The sequence below is a fragment of the Eubalaena glacialis genome, chromosome 4, assembly GCF_028564815.1.
Source record: "Eubalaena glacialis isolate mEubGla1 chromosome 4, mEubGla1.1.hap2.+ XY, whole genome shotgun sequence".
Taxonomy (NCBI): Eukaryota; Metazoa; Chordata; class Mammalia; order Artiodactyla; family Balaenidae; genus Eubalaena; species Eubalaena glacialis.
In genome coordinates this window covers 60,529,058-60,551,591 of record NC_083719.1, presented here as the reverse complement: position 1 = coordinate 60,551,591, position 22,534 = coordinate 60,529,058, and the positions used below count along the sequence as shown (strand labels likewise).

Here is a 22,534-nt window from a genome sequence, read left to right as displayed (position 1 = left end):
TCCTGACAGGCTCTAAAGATACAATAAAATCTTATTCCAAACAGATACCAAGCAAACTTTCAGGTTTATTAATAGAGGTTACGTACATTTTTTTAAAAAGAACATAAAAACAGTGATGTAATATTTTATAAGTACATACTGATAATACAGTAATGAGTCTTATTAAGTCAGAGGTATTTTAATATAAACAGAATGAATAAACAATGACAGTATATCTCCACTAAGATGGATAAAATGAATATCGTAACTAAATTAATAAAAACAATGTTAGCTTCTACTTACACGACATACTTTTATGTAAATCATTCTACGGCATTTGGAAACAATTTGCTCTTTTAAATAGGTAAGTACTTGCCTTACAACTTTCTACTCTTTTTGTTTGTTTAAAATGCCAACATTTTTTCATAAGGAAAGAAAGATATAATTCAACCTAATTTTCAAATTATTTTCTCAAATACATGAGGATATTCTGTACTCGATACTCATCATAGCTTGTAAAATCATCTCATTAACTCTTAAGAAAAGTGAATGGAAAATAGAGAATAATTTTCCTGGATTTCAAAGTCAATTCCATTTTCTTCTGCCATTTCTAATCCGACTGACATAATTAACGTTTTAAAAATCTGATTTGAGTAATTTATTGAACAAAACATTTGTAAATAGGGTCCAATTAAGACAGACTGAAGGACTTAATATTTTTTTATCCTTAGTTGATATTTTGGTTTATTTTTTCAATCTCTTTTATGTAAAACTTTGTTTTCATGTTGCTACATAGTCAGATTGGCGATCATATTACATACAGCGTTTATAATTTTTATCTTGCTTGAATAACATTGTAATAAAACATTTCATATTGTTACTGAAGGAGTTATTTTTAACAACACGTTTCCTGTACTATATTATGTTTATCTCAAGTTATAACCACAGGGAGAAGTAACCCAAATGTTCAAAGTTCTTCACCTGCCAGGCTTATGTGGAACTTGCTTGGTGACATCTGGCTAAAAGCACTTCTTTACCTAATGATGTGTTTCTTTCACACGTCCCACTCTGTGTATCGGCCCACTTTGTTATTCTTGACAGCAGGTTTCAGTCTGACTCAACTCTATTTGCCCAGCACCCATTAGGGTGCTCAGAGCACACGATGGGTGTCCATGTTTGCTATATAGGTGTTTCCATCTGGGAATGGTCCTTGCAGCATAACTGCTAGAAGTGAACGTGCCTTCTTTCTCCATTCTTAAAATGGGCAGTCTTTTATATTCATGATCTCTTGGGATAGCACATCCTACTTCGCCAACTTCTAATAAACATGATAAGCTCACGGCCAATCCTTGAGGGAATCCCAGCAGGAGACGGCAAACATGGTGGTCCTGATTCCTCTGCTCTCTGAACTGGCCCTGTCTTGTACCTACTGCTTGGAGTCCTTCATCTGGGGGCAGGGTGCTCTGAAAGCCAACCTCAGGTCACGGGTGGGACCTCTGCTCATTCTTAGTTTACACACACGGCATGTAAAACAGTAAAAATGCTACCCATATTATCTGTTTTAATAATTTTTAGAATTCAAACTTTGATACGTTTAACATGAAAAACAGCAGAACTTTCTCTACACACAGATAGTACTAAGTCTCATCCCTCAATAACTTAAACATTGCTGTTGGACAATTTCAAAACACTTATTGGCAAAAGCTGTGTAAGTCCAAACTGTAGAATCCCTCACTATTGATGGACTTCTTCAGATGTTTAGGGCTAAACTCCAACCTAAACTTTGCATATGAAATCAGAGAATCAGAGTTTACTTCCATCATCTCTGGTGAAAAAAAGAGAGGGTTTCAAAGTGCCTATTCTATACTGCACTGAAAATGATACAAGTATATGTGTATAAATACGCATATACACACACACATATATCTATAATAAATCACATAAATTTATGAAAAAAGTGACATTTCAGTTCTTGTTGTAACACTCTCTTGTAATAACATTGTTTTCTATTCCTGTTATTTTTTTCCTGTAACTAACAAATATAAATGCTTAATGGTTCTCATAAGGAGGCATGTAAATCATACATTTGTTGTTTTAGATGGTAAAGTAAATACTTTTTTGTCAGGGACTAAGTAGAATCCTCAGGTTATTTGCTTTTTTAACATTTTCTTTTTAACTCACTGTCGGTCCCTTTTCCTAAGTTAACAGCTTTTTGTATATGCTGCTATTCAGGTTACTAGAGCAGGTGTCCATTTTACTTGCCATCAACTGACCGCTGCTGTTACAACTGCTGGGATCTGAACTTTCTTTGCAGCATAAGATACTGTAGAGGTACCTCTGGCACTCAGAGGAAGCATAGTAGTAAATCAAGGGGTCAATGCAACAGCTTATGCTGCTGACACAGACACACAGGAGGTAGGCAAAGTAGGCAGCCTCTGTCATGGAATTATGGGAAAGCAATGCGTAATGTACAATCAGCAGGACGTTTGTGGGTCCAAAGCAAAGGATGAAGATGCAGAAAACAGCAGCTGACAAGAACAAAGCCCGGGACTTCTTGCTCTGGTTGGCAACCGCGGAAGAGCTAAGAGATCGGATGATAGACACGTAACAGACTGTGGAAATGATCAACGGCACAAAAAAGAAGACGGCAGAGAAGGCCGAGAAGTAATATGAGTAGTAGCCTTCGAGCAGCGTTTGGTTGAGCACATCGTGACAGGTGGTTATGTTGAGCCCCGGGACCTGGGTGGTCTGCTCCTTGAGGAGCAGAGGTACCACCCCCGCGATGGCCATGGCCCAGATGGCCAGACAGGTAAAGGAAGCCCTCCCCAGAGTACGCCAGGAGAGCGACTGCATGGGGTATACCACAGCCAGGAACCGGTCAATGCTGATGACCGTCATGAGCATGATAGAGGCATACATGTTACAGTAGAACGCCGCGGTGATGAAGCGGCACATGGCAGACCCAAATCTCCAGTCACTTCCGGAAAAGTAGTAGCTGATCTTAAATGGGAGCACAGACACAAAGAGCACGTCTGCCATGGCCAGGTGCAGCATGTACACCACGGCGGGCTTCTTGATCTTCATCTTCAAGATAAACACGATGATGGCCATGATGTTTAGAGGAAGGCTTACGAGGAACACGCCGGTGTAGACGGAGGGGATAAAGACAGTCAACCAGGTGCTGGTCAGATATCCTGAGGCATCTTTTGAGATGAACGCGGGGGGTAATTTTTGAGGAGGACTGCTTCTATTGCCGGAGCTTAATCTGTCTTCTGTGAATTCACTTTCATTTTGGTCCTCATCCTCCTTCAGTGGGATTGGTTCAAATATATCATTGGGATTCCTGAGAAAAAATGTCCGGGGACCCAGAGTATCATTTGTTGCTTCTGACTCTGAAAAGTAAAAATTTTTAAATGAATTAAAAAGGCAAAAGAGACAAGGAGAGAGTACACTTTACTTTTGCTTTCTGTTTTCTTCCTAGGAGAGTGGGTGGTAAAGAGCAGGTGATACACAAGGGGATCACAGACTTTATCAGGGAATTAGCTAACTCAGAGTAGTGTACCACATTTTGTTCTGGCACAGCAAACCCTTTTCAAACTCTGCTCCTCAGAGATATGAGGTGAACGATACACTTTCAGAGATCTGCAGACATCAGGAAAGGCTGAGGACGTGATGTGAAAGAAAAGAGCCGTGACTTCTTTTCTATACGAGCCACTGTCTATATAAACAAATCACTCCCAGGCTATGTGACTTCTCTTTCGTCCGTATGTCTGCATGTATACATTTTCTCCATTTAGCTTGTGGCCACCCCTTGAAATCCATTCTTCCTTGTGGAAAAATCCACATAGAAAGTTGAGGGAACATCTTAAAGGTTATGGAGCTACAGGTGAACTTGAGTAGGACCGAGGGCACCCATTTCCATGACCGTTATCCATGTGACAGTAGCTTTCCTTTACTAGCTTCAGTTTGTTTACACAGTAGAATGTCCCAAATCTCTCGTCATATCTGGGTCCAAGCCACAGTCTCAGGTTATCGACTAATGTAACCACAAGGTACCTACCACACCGTCATCTTCCTGTCTCCTTCCTTAGCGGGCCAACGCAGCAGATGTCCTAGGCCAGTGGCCTTCCTCAGCTCAGTTCCAAAATGCCACATGCATGCAGGCAGATGCCAGGCCAACCAGGCTCTTTTGAGTATCAACCAGAAGTCAGTTGCAAACGTCCTTCTTTTATCACCCTCCTCCACCAAAAACATCCATTTGAAATGTTCATCAAAGAAATGCAGCACTTAGCTGCTGGAACTCAACCAGCTTTTCCTTCCCAGGAGCTTTGCTAACGTTCTGTCACTGAGGAGACTCGGACAGAGAGCCTTCGCTGGGCCTTGGCAAGCTGAGGAGCGGGGAGAGAAACCACAGGGGGAAAAGGATGAGGTTTCTATCCCTGGAGGCATTGGCCACAAAGGCTGGATACACACATCACTCAGAAGTGATGTTAGAGGAATGAAAACTGGCTGGAAATTGGGTAAGTACAGCGGATTTTTAAGCTTTCGGTTTTATTTTTCAGTAGTGGAACCTTCCTGCAAACAAAAACTTACACAGAGAGGCATAATGCAATAAAAGAGATAGTTCTGCTTCTGTAAGGTCCTACCAGACCCTAGATTAAAATTACAAAAAATTACCAACTCTGGATCCCTTTCCTCCCCCAAATCAATGACCTGAAGTTATTTAGGTTCACAGGGTCATGTCAGGGAGGGGAGGGACGGATCTTCAAAGAAAGGATGGCAACCGGTGGGTTCCTTGTTTTCAGTGGCTTTTAGCTTGAGAGAAGGCCAAAGTCAGTGCCACAAAAGATGGTTGAAACTCAGATAGAAAACCCGTAGTCTCTATTGCCTGAAGAACCAGAGGAAAGAGTTCAGGGCAACTACAATCACTGGAAAGTGAGGAGAGAATCCCAGAAAAGAAAAAGTCAGAGAGGGATAGAGAGAGCACCAAATTCCAGTGGAAATTCTGCCCCAGGCTTGGGTTGACTCTAGAACCTGCACACTCAGGGAAGATGTGAAGCAGCTCTGCTAGAGTTAACACATTTTTGACTGGAGACGTATTTTGGCCACAGGTGTTAGTTTCTGCAAAAATCCCCGGGTCAATAACGTGTTAAAAGAACGGAAGTGCTATTTGAACTTCTTGCTCAAGAGGAAACGTTTGCAGTTTGAGTTCAACCAAATTAACTGCCTGCTAAAGCAAAAACACCAACATTCTTTGGAGAAATAAAACAAAATCTTGAGTCTTTACAGTAGGATAATGTCCAGCAGACAATTCAAAATCATTTGATACAAAGAGAATCAGGAAAGTGTGACCCAGTATCAAGAGAAAAAGACAATCAATGGAAACCAATCTCAAGATGACCCGGATGTTGGAATTAGCAGATAAGGATTTTAAAGGGTATGTTGCAACTATGCTCAATGAAGGGAAGAAAAAGGTTTCATTGAAATGAACGAAAAAATAGAAAATAGCAACGAAACCAACCAATGGAAATTCTAGAACTAGAAAATAAAATACAATAAATTGGCATCTATTTCCAAAATGAAAAGCAAACCTAAAGTAGCACCAACCGATACACAGTAGAACAGGGCCTGGTAGTGAAAGCTTGAGGTCAGATGACCTCAGCAAGAGCATGAGTGGGTCCCCTGAGGGTAAAGGGGTGATCTGGCAGATCTGTCACAGGGGAAGAACAAAAAATCTGCAGTGATCTGTATCATTTTCACAGACATAAGGAACAAATGTATGAATACCAAGGGGAGAAGGAGGGGATGGGATGAATTGGGAGATTGGGGTTGACATATATACACTACTATGTATAAAATAGATAACTAATGAGAACCTACTGTATAGCACAGGGAACTCTACTCAGTGCTCTGTGGTGACCTAAATGGGAAGGAAATCCAAAACAGATGGGATATATGTACACATATAGCTGATTCACTTTGCTGTACAGCAGAAACTAACACAACATTGTAAAGCAACTATACTCCAATAAAAATTAATTTTTAAAAAATCTGCAGTGATGAGCCTCTGAGTACACATATACAGCTAGATTGTTCTCCAAGGGTAGGAAACTGTTCCTATTTAACTCTGAGTCTGCAGTACCCTGCCCCACATGTGGTAGGTATGGACCTTAAGTTGGCTTTTAATCACAGATTTGCATTCTAATACTGGCTCTACCAGGAGTCACTTAACTGCTCTGAACTCAGTCTCAGAATCATTAAAATCGGATCCCAATACCTGTTTGGCCTACAAATCTGGCAGCCAGGAGCATCACATGTTAAATAGGATATATGTTCACTTTGTAAACTTCAAAAATTTATCAGTGTAAGAAATTATTATTCTTCCCCTACCACTTCAATGTGGTTTGCTTTTTGCTCACTCTCAATCATTTTAAATTAAAATGGAATCTGTTCCTCTTCCCTTCCTAAACATTTAGCAGTGTTTGCTTTTTCAGTGTGATGAGGGACACGAAGAGGCTGTAAGGTACAGGGCCCCAGTATTCAGAGCCGTAAATCAAACTTCAAATTCACAACCGTTTCCCAAAGTATCGCTTCCTTCCCCTTTCGAAGCATCTAATTCACTCTGTACATCTTGATCCAGTCACATGGGGGCCTGATCCTGGTACAACAGACCCTGTGGGAAGTGAGGCTACCCTCGAGGTCAAGAATGTGTGGGAAGCAGAAGAAAAGAATGAATGAGTTCTGGCATTTTAAGGCCACAAAGATATGTGTCCTCAAAAACGCTGACCCACAGGAACCTTAAAATAACATGACTCTCTGCTGTAGCTTTGGGGACCTGGCCAGACTGAGGACTCCTGCCACGCATGGAAGGGAGAAAAGTGCATGCACGCATGTGTGCACACACACGTGAGCATCAGGACATGACCTAGAGGAGTGACACCTCTTGAAAACTACTGAACACTCATAACTAAGCTCTTAGATGCCATCACTTGGTCTGAAAATTAAACTCTCATTAGGCTTTACTCTGTATTTAGTACTTTGGGAATAAGTATTTGTTTTCAAAAATTTCTTCCCTGGCTAGGCCTTCTTAGGCAGTATGGTGTTTATGACAGAAACATTATACCCACTGGAATATGACATTTTATAGGCTGGAGCCCAGGAAGAATGCATAATCCCTTGATTAAATATCATTACCTAAGGTGTCACGTTTTCTTGCCACCATAGGTTTGATATTTTGGCTTTTATGGGATTACAGAATGTCAGCAAATTTTGTTTGTTTGTTTAACTATATACCAACATCAAAGAAAGAACAAGGGCTTCCCTGGTGGCGCAGTGGTTGAGAATCTGCCTGCCAATGCAGGGGACACGGGTTCGAGCCCTGGTCTGGGAAGATCCCACATGCCGCGGAGCAACTGGGCCCATGAGCCACAATTGCTGAGCCTGCGCGTCTGGAGCCTGTGCTCCGCAACAAGAGAGGCCACGACAGTGAGAGGTCCGCGCACCGCGATGAAGAATGGCCCCTGCTTGCCGCAACTAGAGAAAGCCCTCGCATAGAAATGAAGACCCAACACAGCCAAAAATAAATAAATAAATAAATTTTAAAAAAAAAAAGAAAGAACAAAACCAATTCCAGGTGACTACATAAATCCAACTAGCTCAAGCCCCTTAGGTTGAAATTTGAGTTTGGGTATCTTGCTTTTCCTTTAGTCCTAGCCCAACTCATAGGTCAAGGAGAAAGTGCCTGTCAGTGTACGAAAAGCTCTTGTAACCCATCTGTGTTTTTATTCTTAAGTTATGGTTTAAAAAAAAAAAAAAACTAAGTCAGGTCCTAAAATTGGTTCTCACACTTGTTGCTAAGTTTCACTTAATTTAGGTTTCTCTAAAATGGCTCTAGAGTAATTTTGTTGTTGAACATAGCGTATTGCTAATGAGCTTAAATGTGGACTCTAACTCTGGAGATTGTTAAAAATTAGTTAGTCAGGCACAGTGCTTTTTCTGACTTTGACGAGATCTGGCCTGGAAGCAGAGTGGTGACCAGATGCTCTCTCGAGGTCCCATGTGATCCTGGAAGTTATACCATTTCATCCTCCCACAACATGCCAGCCTTGGTTCCGACTCAGAGCACTGGCCTATAGGGCTCATGCTTTTTGGGAATTAAGAAAGCAGAAGTCCCAGGACCTTGCCTACATTCACACACACAGCAGGAGAGATGTACCCTGCCTTTCTCCACGAGTGACTCAACACGACAGGCTAAAGAGAACTAAAGAGGATGATGGAAAAATGATGGAAACATACTAACTCTAAGCAGAAAACAGCAACATTACAGGAATACTCCACTGTCTCAAATGCAAACGCACATCATGAAAAGAAGTGCTCCTTAAAGAAATGGCTGGTTCCAGATCTGGGGGGAGGAAAAACACAAGAGGAGTCTTGAACGTCTTCAAAGAACATTAGGGTCAGGTCAGAAAGACCCTGAAGTTGATCCAAAGAGAGCTCCCCACTGGCCAAAAATCATTAAGAGAATAATGATGGAAATGAATGGAAACACTGGAAACATGTCATATTTGTTAAGATCTATGAGTTCATAATGATGCTCAAAGGAAAATAAAACCTTTTTTGTCACTTTTGGAGGAAATGAGGGGACCCAGTCTGAAAATTGGTAAATAAAGGCAAGATTCAAGCATTTGTCTTGCCTTTTCTATAAACAAAATATTTCAGGGAAACCAAATAGTCAATGAGGAAAAGTTCTACTTTATAAAATAATTCCAGCTCATAAACACAGAAACAGTAACAGATTTAGAAACGCATCTTAAAGCTCTTAGTGAAATAAGATTTAGTACAATGATCATCAGTTGTTGCTAAAAACGTTAGGTGAAAGGATAGGTGATAGGGAACTTTCTAACAACTGGATCACCTGACAACACCTGAGTCCACGGAGTAACCTTAAAATCTCAAAAAGAGAGACAATCTTGAGGTGATGAAATAGGTGTGTACACAGCACCACTGCTCAGGTAGTCTTGCAGAAAAACAAACTTGGATCAGGTTAAGCCTGCAGATGGACCACATTACAGAAAATGCAGAGGACAGAAGGGCATGTTGAACACCACTACAAGATGCAGCTGGCCAGATCCAGTATGTAGAAAAGTCTAGAAGACGAATGACCCTGTTTCTCTGACAAACAGCCTTGAAAAAGGAGGAGAGGGAAAACCATTACAGACTGAAAGATTTAAGAGACACATCTACCTAATGCAACAGTGGGCCTCATTTGATCCTGATTCAAATAAACCAACTGTAAAAAGCATTTATGAGACAATCAGTAAAATGTGAACACCGACTGAATAGTACATGATATTAAGAAACTGTCCATTTTTTTAGGTGTTATAATGGTATTGTGGTTATGTGAAGAAAAGAGTTCTTATCTCTAAGGATATATAGTGATGCATTTATGGATGAAATGACACAATGTCTGGGATTTGCTTTAAAATTGTCCATTTGGGGAGGAGGAAAGAGTCCTGATAAAACAACACATAGGGGGTAATTACACTGTACACTTTTGGTATGTTTGAAAATTTCCATATAAAATGAAAAGTAAAAAAAAAAAAAAGAAGAAAAACAAAAGCAAATATTTTGTGCACATTTACTTGCCACTAAAAACTAAGGACAACAGATTCACCAGAGGGCAGACAGCAGAAGCAAGAAGAACTACAATCCTGCAGCCTGTGGAACAAAAACCACATTCACAGAAAGAGAGACAAGATGAAAAGGCAGAGGGCTATGTACCAGATGAAGGAACAAGATAAAACCCCAGAAAAACAACTAAATGAAGTGGACATAGGCAACCTTCCAGAAAAAGAATTCAGAAAAATGATAGTGGAGATGATCCAGGACCTCGGAAAAAGAATGGAGGCAAAGATCGAGAAGATGCAAAAAATGTTTAACAAAGACCTAGAAGAATTAAAGAACAAACAAACAGAGATGAACAATACAATAACTGAAATGAAAACTACACTAGAAGGAATCAATAGCAGAATAACTGCTATTATTACGGATAAGTGACCTGGAAGACAGAATGGTGGAATTCACTGCTGCAGAACAGAATAAAGAAAAAAGAATGAAAAGAAATGAAGACAGCCTAAGAGACCTCTGGGACAACATTAAGCACAACAACATTCGCATTATAGGGGTCCCAGAAGGAGAAGAGAGAGAGAAAGGACCAGAGAAAATATTTGAAGAGATTATAGTCGAAAACTTCCCTAACATGGGAAAGGAAATAGCCACCCCAGTCCAGGAAGCACAGCGAGTCCCGTACAGGATAAACCCAAGGAGAAACATGCCGAGACACATAATAATCAAATTGGCAAAAATTAAAAACAAAGAAAAATTATTGAAAGCAGCAAGGGAAAAACGACAAATAACATACAAGGGAACTCCCATAAGGTTAACAGCTGATTTGTCAGCAGAAACTCCACAAGCCAGAAGGGAGTGGCATGATGCACTTAAAGTGATGAAAGGGAAGAACCTACAAGCAAGATTACTCTACCCGGCAAGGATCTCATTCAGATTCGATAGAGAAATCAAAAGCTTTACAGACAAGCAAAAGCGAAGAGAATTCAGCACCACCAAACCAGCTCTACAACAAATGCTAAAGGAACTTCTCTAAGTGGGACACACAAGAGAAGAAAAGGACCTACAAAAACAAACCCAAAACAATTAAGAAAATGGTCATAGGAACATACATATCAATAACTACCTTAAACGTGAATGGATTAAATGCTCCAACCAAAAGACACAGGCTTGCTGAATGGATACAAAAACAAGACCCATATATATGCTGTCTACAAGAGGCCCACTTCAGACCTAGGGACACATACAGACTGAAAGTGAGGGGATGGAAAAAGATATTCCATGCAAATGGAAATCAAAAGAAAGCTGGAGTAGCAATACTCATATCAGATAAAATAGACTTTAAAATAAAGAATGTTACAAGAGATGAGGAAGGACACTAAATAATGATCAAGGGATCAATCCAAGAACAAGATATAACAATTATAAATATATATGCACCCAACATAGGAACACCTCAATACATAAGGCAACTGCTAACAGCTCTAAAAGAGGAAATCGACAGTTACACAATAATAGTGGGGGACTTTAACACCTCACTTACACCAATGGACAGATCATCCAAAATGAAAATAAATAAGGAAACACAAGCTTTAAATGACACAATAGACCAGATAGATTTAATTGATATTTATAGGACATTCCATCTGAAAACAGCAGATTACACTTTCTTCTCAAGTGCGCACGGAACATTCTCCAGGATAGATCACCTCTTGGGTCACAAATCAAGCCTCAGTAAATTGGAGAAAATTGAAATCATATCAAGCATCTTTACTGACCATGCTATGAGATTAGAAATCAATTACAGGGAAAAAAATGTAAAAAACAAAAACACATGGAGGCTAAACAATACGTTACTAAATAACCAAGAGATCATTGAAGAAATCAAAGAGGAAGTCAAAAAATACCTAGAGACAAATGACAATGAAAACATGATGATCCAAAACCTATGGGATGCAGCAAAAGCAGTTCTAAGAGGGAAGTTTATAGCTATACAAGCCTACCTCAAGAAACACGAAAAATCTCAAATAATCTAACCTTACACCTAAAGGAACTAGAGAAAGAAGAACAAACAAAACCCAAAGTTAGCAGAAGGAAAGAAATCATAAAGATCAGAGCAAAATAAATGAAATAGAAACAAAGAAAACAATAGCAAAGATCAATAAAACTAAAAGCTAGTTCTTTGAAAAGATAAACAAAATTGATAAACCATTAGCCAGACTCATCAAGAAAAAGAGAGAGAGGACTCAAATCAATAAAATTAGAAATGAGGACTTCCCTGGTGGCACAGGGGTTAAGAATCCGCCTGCCAATGCAGGGGACACGGGTTCGAGCCCTGGTCCGGGAAGATCCCACATGCCGCGGAGCAACTAAGCCCATGCACCGTAACTACTGAGCCTGAGCTCTAGACCCTGAGAGCCACAACTACTGAGCCTGAGTGCCACAACTACTGAAGCCCGCGCACCTAAAGCCTGTGTATGCGACAAGAGAAGACACTGCAATAAGAAGCCCACGCACCACAACGAAGAGTAGCCCCTGCTCAGCGCAACAAGAGAAAGCCCGTGCGCAGCAACGAAGACCCAACGCAGCCAAAAATAAATAAATAAATAAATTTATAAAAAAATAAAAATAAAATAAAATTAGAAATAAAAAAGGAGAAGTTACAACACACACCCCAGAAATACAAAGCATCCTAAGAGACTACTACAAGCAACTCTATGCCAATAAAATGGACAACCTAGAGGAAACGGACAAATTCTTAGAAAGGTATAACCTTTCAAGACTGAACCAGGAAGAAATAGAAAATATGAACAGACCAATCACAAGTAATGAAATTGAAACTGTGATTAAAAATCTTCCAACAAACAAAAGTCCAGGACCAGATGGCTTCACAGGTGAATTCTATCATACATTTAGAAAAGAGCTAACACCCACCCTTCTCAAACTCTTCCAAAAAACTGTGGAGGAAGGGACACTCCCAAACTCATTCTATGAGGCCACCATCACTCTGATACCAAAACCAGACAAAGGTACTACAAAAAAAGAAAATTACAGACCAATATCACTGATGAATATAGATGCAAAAATCCTCAACAAAATACTAGCAAACAGAATCCAACAATACATTAAAAGGATCATACACCATGATCAAGTGGGATTTATCCCAGGGATGCAAGGATTCTTCAATATATGCAAATAAATCAATGTGACACACCATATTAACAAATTGAAGAATAAAAACCATATGATGATCTCAATAGATGCAGAAAAAGCTTTTGACAAAATTCAACACTCATTTATGATAAAAACTCTCCAGAGAGTGGGCATAGAGGGAACCTACCTCAACATAATAAAGGCTATATACGAGAAACCCACAGCAAACATCATTCTCAATGGTGAAAAACTGAAAGCATTTCCTCTAAGATCAGGAACAAGACAAGGACGTCCACTCTCACCACTATTATTCAACATACTTTTGGAAGTCCTAGCCATGGCAATCAGAGAAGAAAAAGAAATAAAAGGAATACAAATTGGAAAAGAAGAAGTAAAACTGTCACTGTTTGCAGATGACATGATACTATACATAGAGAATCCTAAAGATGCTACCAGAAAACTACTAGAGCTAATCAATTAATTTGGTAAAGTTGCAGGATACAAAATTAATGCACAGAAATCTCTTGCATTCCTATACACTAATGTTGAAAAATCTGAAAGAGAAATTAAGGAAACACTCCCATTTACCACTGCAACAAAAAGAATAAAATACCTAGGAATAAACCTACCTAGGGAGACAAAAGACCTGTATGCAGAAAACTATAAGACACTGATGAAAGAAATTAAAGATCATACCAACAGATGGAGAGATACACCAGGTTCTTGGATTGGAAGAATCAATATTGTGAAAATGACTATATTACCCAAAGCAATCTACAGATTCAATGCAATCCCCATCAAATCACCAATGGCATTTTTTACAGAACCAGAACAAAAAATCTTAAAATTTGTATGGAGACCCAAAAGCCCCCGAATAGCCAAAGCAGTCTTGAGGGAAAAAAACGGAGCTGGAGGAATCAGACTCCCTGACTTCAGACTCCACTACAAAGCTACAGTAATCAAGACAATATGGTACTGGCACAAAAACAGAAACATAGATCAATAGAACAAGATAGAAAGCCCAGAGGTAAACACACGCACTTATGCTCAACTAATCTATGACAAAGGAGGCAAGGATATAATGGAGAAAAGACAGTCTCTTCAGTAAGTGGTGCTGGGAAAACTAGACAGCTACATGTAAAAGAATGAAATTAGAACACTCCCTAACACCATACACAAAAACAAACTTAAAATGGATTAGAGACCTAAATGTAAGACCGGACACTATAAAACTCTTAGAGGAAAACACAGGAAGAACACTCTTTGACATAAATCACAGCAAGATCTTTTTTGATCCACCTCCTAGACTAATGGAAATAAAAACAAAAATAAACAAATGGGACCTAATGAAACTTCAAAGCTTTTGCACAGCAAAGGACACCATAAACAAGATGAAAAGACAACCTTCAGAATGGGAGAAAATATTTGCAAACGAATCAACGGACAAAGGATTAATCTCCAAAATATATAAACAGCTCATGCAGCTCAATATTAAAAAAACAAACAACCCAATCCAAAAATGAGCAGAAGACCTAAATAGACATTTCTCCAAAAAAGACATACAGATGGCCAAGAGGCACATGAAAAGCTGCTCAACATCACTAATTATTAGAGAAATGCAAATCAAAACTACAATGAGGTATCACCTCACACCAGTTAGAATGGGCTTCATCAGAAAATCTACAAACAAATGCTGGAGAGGGTGTGGAGAAAAGGGAACCCTCTTGCACTGTTGGTGGGAATGTAAATTGATACAACCACTATGGAGAACAGTATGGAGGTTCCTTAAAAAACTAAAAATAGAATTACCATATGATCCAGCAATCCCACTGCTGGGCATATACCCAGGGAAAACCACAATTCAAAAAGACACATGCACCCCAATGTTCACTGCAGCACTATTTACAATAGTCAGGTCATGGAAGCAACCTAAATGCCCATCGACAGACGAATGGATAAAGAAGATGTGGTACATATATACAACGGAATATTACTCAGCCATAAAAAGGAACGAAATTGGGTCATTTGTTGAGATGTGGATAGATCTAGAGACTGTCATACAGAGTGAAGTAAGTCAGAAAGAGGAAAACAAATATCATATATTAACGCATATATGTGGAACCTAGAAAAATGGTACAGATGAACCAGTTTGCAGGGCCGAAATTGAGACACAGATGTAGAGAACAAATGTATGGACACCAAGTAGGGAAAGTGGCGGGGGTGGTGGTGTGATGAATTGGGAGATTGGGATTAACATATATACACTGATGTGTATAAAATTGATGACTAATAAGAACCTGCTGTATAAAAAAATAAATAAAATAAAATTCAAAAATTAAAAAAAAGAAGAAAAAAGATTGAACCTAGAACAATTGGAGGGATAAAAAACAAACAAACAAAAAAAACTAAGGACAATAGTTTTTGCTTTTGTTTTTCTTTTGTCTTAGTTTTAAGGGGGAAAAAGTTCTTGAATGTTTGTGTGAACATAGTTTTACACTGAGAGAATTCATTTGATACCAACCCCTCCAAGGTTTTTCTGAAATATGGAGGAGTTGGTGTATGAAGAACACTTAACATTTGTCGACCACCTACTATGTGTCAGGTACTTCGCTTAACTTACCTCATGTAACTGTAACATTTTTATGAGATAAGCATTATAACCCCCATTTTATGGCCAACATGGAGGCACAGAGAGGCTAAGTAACTAATCCAATGTCACGCAGCTAGGAAGTGAAGGAGCTGGGATCTGAACCCAGATCTGCCTGGTTCTAAAGCTCATACCCTTTGAACCACACCACCTTACCCTGTTTCGTTAAAAAAGTTGTGAATTCAAGACCTACTCCTAAAAGAGTACTACTTTTTTTTCTCTAAACATTTCACCAAACAAATGAATCTACCCACCCTTTTGAACTACAGCAGGCAGGACATGGCCATGTGAATGTATAAGTTCAGTTGATGATGTGCACAGCTGTTGCTTGGGAATCAGGAGTCCTGCTGACCTTGGTGACACACCAGCCACATGCCAACAACCCAGTCCTCACAGGACAGATGTACTAAAGAGATGTTCAAGGACTAAACAGAGAAACAAATTTTTAAAATATTGTCCCAGATGCAGCAGAGTAAGAGCAAGTAAGTGAACAAAAACCTCTTATGGAAAAGCCAGAATTAAAGGTAGAATAAGGTAAACACTGGCTGCAGAGTGAAGAAGAGATCGCCAGTATCTGAGGTTGCCTCTCCTCCCATCCCACCTTCTGGAGCAGGGACTCCACAGGAGCATAGGAAAGCAAACCGGGGGGGAAGCTGGGGCGGGGGAAGCTGGGAGAGCGGAGGTTACAGGAAGTGAAGGCAACCAGAAAATGTCAATGTCAGTGCACCCAAGGCCATCGCAGGCACTAAGAAGTGTGTGGGTCCCCTCCTGAAGGCCAGGGCCTGACTCGTGGGGTCAGAACACTAGCAGGCCTCTCTGGGAAGGGCTCTGATTCCCTGGCTCTCCCCCTTCCTCCAGGCCTGTTCTCCACCCAAAGTTACAGGCCCTGAGCCCAGTGTCCTGGGAACACCACTCTCTCCTCTCCAAGATGAGCTGAAAGGAAAACTAATTCACAGTAAAGGATGTTTATAATCACCAATTCCCCCGGAACCAAGCTGTCTCCACGCTCCAACCCCGCCCAAGTTCTACTGCAGTTTGTAAACCTGAACTCAAACAAATTAGGTTCTAGAGATGATAGAAACCATCATAAACAGCACTTCCTGGAAAGCAGAACTCTTCTTGTAAAGCCAAAAAGTACTTCAGTTCTGCTAACTGCAGAACAGTGCACTGTACCTGCTGCACTAGGTTTTAAATGATGGCAGAGAACTGACAGTGCTTATGCAATCAATTTACAGGACTGTAACAAGATTTTTAAAAGATAGAATAGTGTAGACAATATTGGAATGCATAGCATGTGGTAAAGGTGAGTACTGGTTGGTAAAACTTTTGTTTCTATACACTATACACTATGACTGCCCATGGATATTTATTGCACACATAGGCAGCAACTGTGTCATCATGTAAAGCGTATTTCTTACAGTTCTTACTGCTGGTTAGCAAAAAAGAAAATACTGGAAAACACTCCTTTAATATACCATAATACCTGACTTCTAATCCACCATAGACTTGAAATATAAATAGATGAGATTAGATTATGTCCTTTCCTAAAGTTCAATACATGTGTTTTGAAGTGCAAATTTCAGATTATTCCTGTTATTTCCAACAGCAGGTTCTTTTGAAAGCAAATAAACGTATAAAGGCCGGTAATGGCCTTTTAAGTGGCAAAACATCATTAGATGCCTTGGGATGGAGGAAAAGGAGGTGTAACTTCGTGGGTTTTTCCAAGCCTTATCCCAAGGTCAATGTGGGAGAGAGTGTCTGGGGAAGCTCAATCTAGAGAGAGAGTTATATACTCTGACAGTTTTAGGCATAAGCATGAGAGGGTGAAAGGCAGAATGAAAGAAACCACAAAATAGGGAAACAAACAGAAAATGCTCAATGTTGAAACTGTGAGCCCTTGATACTAGCATCACAGTCAAAAGTAAACCAAGGCCGTGGTTCCTAATGATGCTTCTGGGGTTTTTGTGAGTATCCCATAGTAAAGGGGATATAGTTCCCCAGATACAAAAGGCCACACATTGTATGATTCCATTCATATGGAATATGGAGAAGAGGTAAACCCAGAGAAACAATAAGCAAATTGGTAGCTGCCAGGGGTTGGGGGTAGGGAGGATGAGGGCTGAGTGCTTGATGGGGACCGGGTTTCCTTTTGAGGTGATGAAAATGTTTTGGAACTAGACAGAGGTGGTAGGTGTACAACATTGTAAATGTATTAAATACCACTAAATTGTATACTTTAAAATGGTTAATTTTATGCTATGTAGATTTCACCTCAATTTTAATTAATTGATTTTTATATTTATAGAGTTTATTTTGATATTAATCTTATTTCCCATTTTGATTCTCTTCATTTCTTTCTGTGGATTCAAACTGCCATCTAGTGTCAATTCCTAACTCCAACATAGCTTCATTCTATGCCCCTCTTTTGCACTGTTATTGTCAAATATATATTACATTTCTAGGTCATATGCTCAATAGTACAATTTTATATTGTTGTTTTTTTTTAAACATCTTTATTGGAGTATAATTGCTTTACAATGGTGTGTTAGTTTCTGCTTTATAACAAAGTGAATCAGTTATACATATACATATGTTCCCATATCTCTTCCCTCTTGCATCTCCCTCCCTCCCACCCCCCCATCCCACCCCTCTAGGTGGTCACAAAGCACCGAGCTGATCTCCCTGTGCTATGTGGCTGCTTCCCACTAGCTATGTATTTTACTTATATTGTTTTATGCAATTATTTTTAATTCTTTTTTGTCACAATTTAATCTTTTTACTTTTTCATACCATTTTTAAAGGTTACTTTCCATTTACAATTATTATAAAATATTGGCTATTATTTCCTGTGTAGAAAAGTACTTGCTGATTCATAAGAAATTTGACTTTCAGAGGTTTTTGGTTGGCTTAAAGCAGCATCACTGTCCAGTTCTGTGTCTTTTGTTGGGCTGAACACCACAACCTCTCAGTAACAGCCAATTAATTGGCACATTCATGATAGGGATCTATTCATAGACTGCTTTATCATCTGCTTCAGAAAGTAAATGGCAAGATACCACAATCCATGCATCCATGTTTACTAAACACCTCTGTGCATGGGCTCCCAAGCCAAGGGGGCACAGACTTTGCCTTGCAGGGGTTCTGGGAAGCACAGCAGGATTACGTCTCTGCTGTGGGCCCGGGGTGCGGGGGTGGGGGGGGTGTCTGGATGGCTTCCTCTCTACATTGGGTGGTAGAGAAAGCTTGCACTTAGGAAAGAAAGGCCTGTGATCAAATCCCAGTTCTACTTCATTGCACTTGTGACTTAACCTCAGTTTCCTTAGCTGTAGAATGGGGATGACATCTACTCAAAGGGTGGCTAGAGGAATAAGTAAGGTAGTATATGTCATGTACCTAAGCAGGGTGTTGGCTGTAGTAGGTTCTTGATATCAGGTGGTTGTTCTTAATTAAATGTGAACACGTGGGGTGTGGGAAGGGCATTTTGGCCAGAGGGAGTGGCCAGGGTACAGAAGCCAGAGAAAGTTCTACCTTGGAGGTTGAACTAGAGGGTGGGGTCCGGGTGAAGTACAGGAAATGTAACAGGTTATGTAATAGGGGAGGCTCTGTAATAAGGGAGGCTGGACAAGGTTAGGGACCCATCCTGCAAGGGAAGGGGCACCTCCCTCTATGCTAGGGAATTGAGCTTGACCCGGTGGGTAGGAAGGCAGTACACAGAATCTCCCAACCAACCCCCTCTGCCACAGTCACCATCAGCTGTTCTGGTACCTTTCACTCTCCAGATCTTTATAGAATTTATGAACATCACCTCTAGAACACTGACGCTCTTTGATGAAAGCATCTCACTTAAATCGCCTGGACAAAGGAATGTAAACTGGTTAATGAACTTAGGAATTTCTCAACAAATATCTGCTGAGTGAGTATCTGTTCTAGACTCCACAGGGATAAACGGAGGTTTATAATCTTAGCCTGGGAGATGACATACTCACAAAGTGACAATGCAGGAAATGCCAAAATGAGTGGGGGGACAAAAAGCCCGAGAGTGCTTCAAGAAAGCTCACACTGGTGGGCAGGGCCAGTCCTGGAGGCATTTCCTATAGCTGGGGTCTCTCAGCTCCTCACATCACATAGAGCTGGTTAAGACAGACATTGTTTAGAATTGCGGATGCACGGTGATCATAAAAAGCAGACCTATTTTTGGTTGATTTTATTAGTGATTTAAAACTACAAAGACAAAGCCCCACTTATTTCTTGCATCCAGGACCCCCTCCTCCATTTGGAATTTGGGTGCATCATCTCTGAGACTTAATTTCAGAATCAGCAAAAGGGGATAAACATTTGAGAGGGTGAAATGAGATAATGTGAAGTGAAAATGCCTCCGGGCGCAGGGTTTGACCCAGAATATGGCACTTTTTTTTTTCTCAGAATATGACACTTAACATGAGTTCCTTTTCTTCTCTCATCCTCTTTTCTTCTCTCCCTCCCAAAGTGGTCCCAGAATCCAGTGTAGATAAATCAGCCAATGTTATTCAGTTCTCTTTCTGCCTATGCCAGATCTGTGCATCCTAGCACGCCCCACTCGGGTTGACGAAAAAGTAAAAAGTGTGGCAGAAACAGCAGTCTTGACTTCTCTAGCTAACACAGGCCAAAAATCTTTGGGTTCCTATGTGGGCCTCTTAGCGTTCCTAAAAGCATCACCTCAAAACTCACCCTGAGCAAACATGGAGAGCAGGGAAGATGCTGTCTCTGTCACCTCTTAATCTCCATTCGCCTACACTCCTTCCGGTGTGAAAACAATACAGAGTACACAGTCTTTCACAGATAATAAGAAAAACAGCTAGAATTTGTTTCTAAGTGAAAAAAGGGGCTGAAAGCTTACAAAGTACTATTGCTACAAAGAAATAAAAATATTTCCGCCCTCCCTTTTTAACTAGGGTTTTTACAGGCTAAAAGCAACTTCTCCGCCCTGCTTTTTTAAGAGCGAGAGGTTGGAAAATACATTTAGTTGCTCAAGCAGTCAGATACTTAAAAATACACACTATTAGTAATGAATGTATTCTAGGTGAGAAACCTCCTGCTCCCAGCAGATCAGAAACTGAAATGGTTTCATCCCATAGTGTCTGAGGGAGCCGGATTCTGAGGAGGGGATCTCTTTCCTCAACTCACTTGGAAGCTTGGAAGACTGGGTTCTAGAGAACAAACAAACAAAGCCTCCCAACCGCCGCCACCGCCTCGTGGCTATCCTGTTAGCACCCAACATCCCGCATCATGACCGCCTCCTGCACACAAGGCCTGTGGTTTTCTACTAAGCGGGCCAAGGCACTAAGCTTTTCTCTACACTTCCCTGGCCTGCAAACTGTGCAAGAAAAACAATTCCAACAAGACAAAACTTCAGCGGGAGCGGTTCTCGACCGCATCTTGAAAAACCCGAAACGTTTATTGGTGGAGCAACGTGAAACCCTTTCTTTTTGGGGTGGTCCTGAGAGAAACAGGCCACACGGTGACAACAAATGCAACGAGGTCCCTCAGGCTTCCCCAAGAAAATCCGACCCCGCTCCTCCTCCATATCCAAAACCCTGCCGCGGGGCCGGCTGCATCCTCCAAAACCCAGTGCAAAGGGGCATCAGCTGAGCCCGCAGCGGGGGTGGGACGGGCACCCCATCTGGATATGAGTTGCTGAGACTCCGATCTCAGCCCGAACGCCCGTCTGGCTCCCGGGGGACGCTGTGGCAGAAGGCGCAGTCAGGGGCACCCACTGAGTCCCGGAGCAGCAGCGTCCCTCCTCCTTCCGCCCGCCCCATTCCTGAGGAGGCCCGGGCTGCGGGGCCGAGGGGGGGGACAGGGAGGGAATGCCGGGGGCAACTCTCACCTGGTTTGGGGCCTCGGGCACGGGCCGACAGCAAGGGGCCGCATAGACTGAGCCCCGCGGCGACGAGCAGCAGCCACCGCGGCCCCATTGTCCGGAGGCTCGGGGCGCTCGGCGCGGTCGGTGCGGCGCTGCTCCGGGAGACGGGCCCCGCCGCCGGGAGGCTCGGGCCGTACGCTCTGTCCCCCCACGCCCCACCTCGCGCAGAGCCCAGAGGGCGGCCGGGGCGTGCAGACACAGCGCTAGCCGCTGGGCAGGAGGAGGCTGCTCGGCGTGTCTGTCGGCGCTGGGCAGGACAAGGGGCGCTGGGCGCGGGCGGGGGCGGGGCGCGCGGCCACCGGGCCGGAAAGGGCGCCGCCTGGCGTCGAGTGTGCGCCTCGACGCGGCCGCCGCCCGCCGCCCGCCGGTCCCTCTGCCGCCGCTGGGCCACCCACGGGGCTCGGCGACCTAGCCGGCCCTCTCTCCCGGTGCGCCGCCCGCCCTGCGCCCCGGCTGCTAGACACTGCCCCGCAACTAAGACGTTGTTTCCTTGGCCTTCGCCTTGGACCCGCGAAGCTACCAGTAACTCAGTCTGGTGGGAACCTTTGCTCTCGGGGAGCAAAGACTTTGGCAGAGAACCTCCGATCAGGGATGCGCCCCTCCCTGCCCTCGGGCCTGACCTCAGGCCGAGCACTGCGCCGCATTTGAAAATTCGGCGTTCAGCTACAAGTTTGAAAGTGACTTGTGTTTTTGTAATTTGGGGATAGTGGATTTAAAAGTTTATACTGTAGAGACAGGGTTGCCCGCTGATGAGAAGGGGCTCTTAGCTTTCAGCAGAATTCTTGACGTTTCTTACTCGCTTCCCTTTGTTTCGCTACTTAGCTATTTCATACGTCGGGCACTTATTTCTTCGACACAATGACTGCGAGGGGATACAATCATCCGGTACCGAGAACAGGTTCTCCGCGTTCGCACTCGGGCACGGCTGCAACTTTCTCCCTCTATCCAGAGCTCTCAACCGAGCTGCGCGCTGGATCCACCCGCGCGGCCTTTTCCAGAAGGCGGGCGGGCTGGGCTTTCCCCGCGCGCCGGGCAGTACTCGGGCGCCTCCTGCGAGCGGGATGCCCAGAGGGCGAAGTGCCCAGGTAACTCACGCTTTCCGGACGCTACGACCCGAGTTTAATGGAGTTCGGCCAAATTCAAGTCAAGGGAGGGAGGACACTCGAGCCTCTGGCTGAGGGCCCCCTGGGGGACAGCGCGGCTGAGGCTCCGCGGGGAGGAGCCCGCAG

The 22,534-nt window shown here is 42.2% G+C and overlaps 1 protein-coding gene across 1 annotated transcript; it reads right to left on the bottom strand.

The window, feature by feature from the left end:
• Positions 1-1,981: 1,981 nt before the first annotated feature.
• Positions 1,982-21,542, bottom strand: F2R (coagulation factor II thrombin receptor). Its single transcript, XM_061187922.1, has 2 exons — positions 21,270-21,542; positions 1,982-3,371 (listed from the first exon to the last, which is right to left on the bottom strand). Exons 1-2 carry the CDS (start codon positions 21,355-21,357, stop codon positions 2,176-2,178), a joined length of 1,284 nt encoding a protein of 427 aa, XP_061043905.1. The 5' UTR covers positions 21,358-21,542; the 3' UTR covers positions 1,982-2,175.
• Between the last annotated feature and the right edge of the window lie 992 nt (positions 21,543-22,534).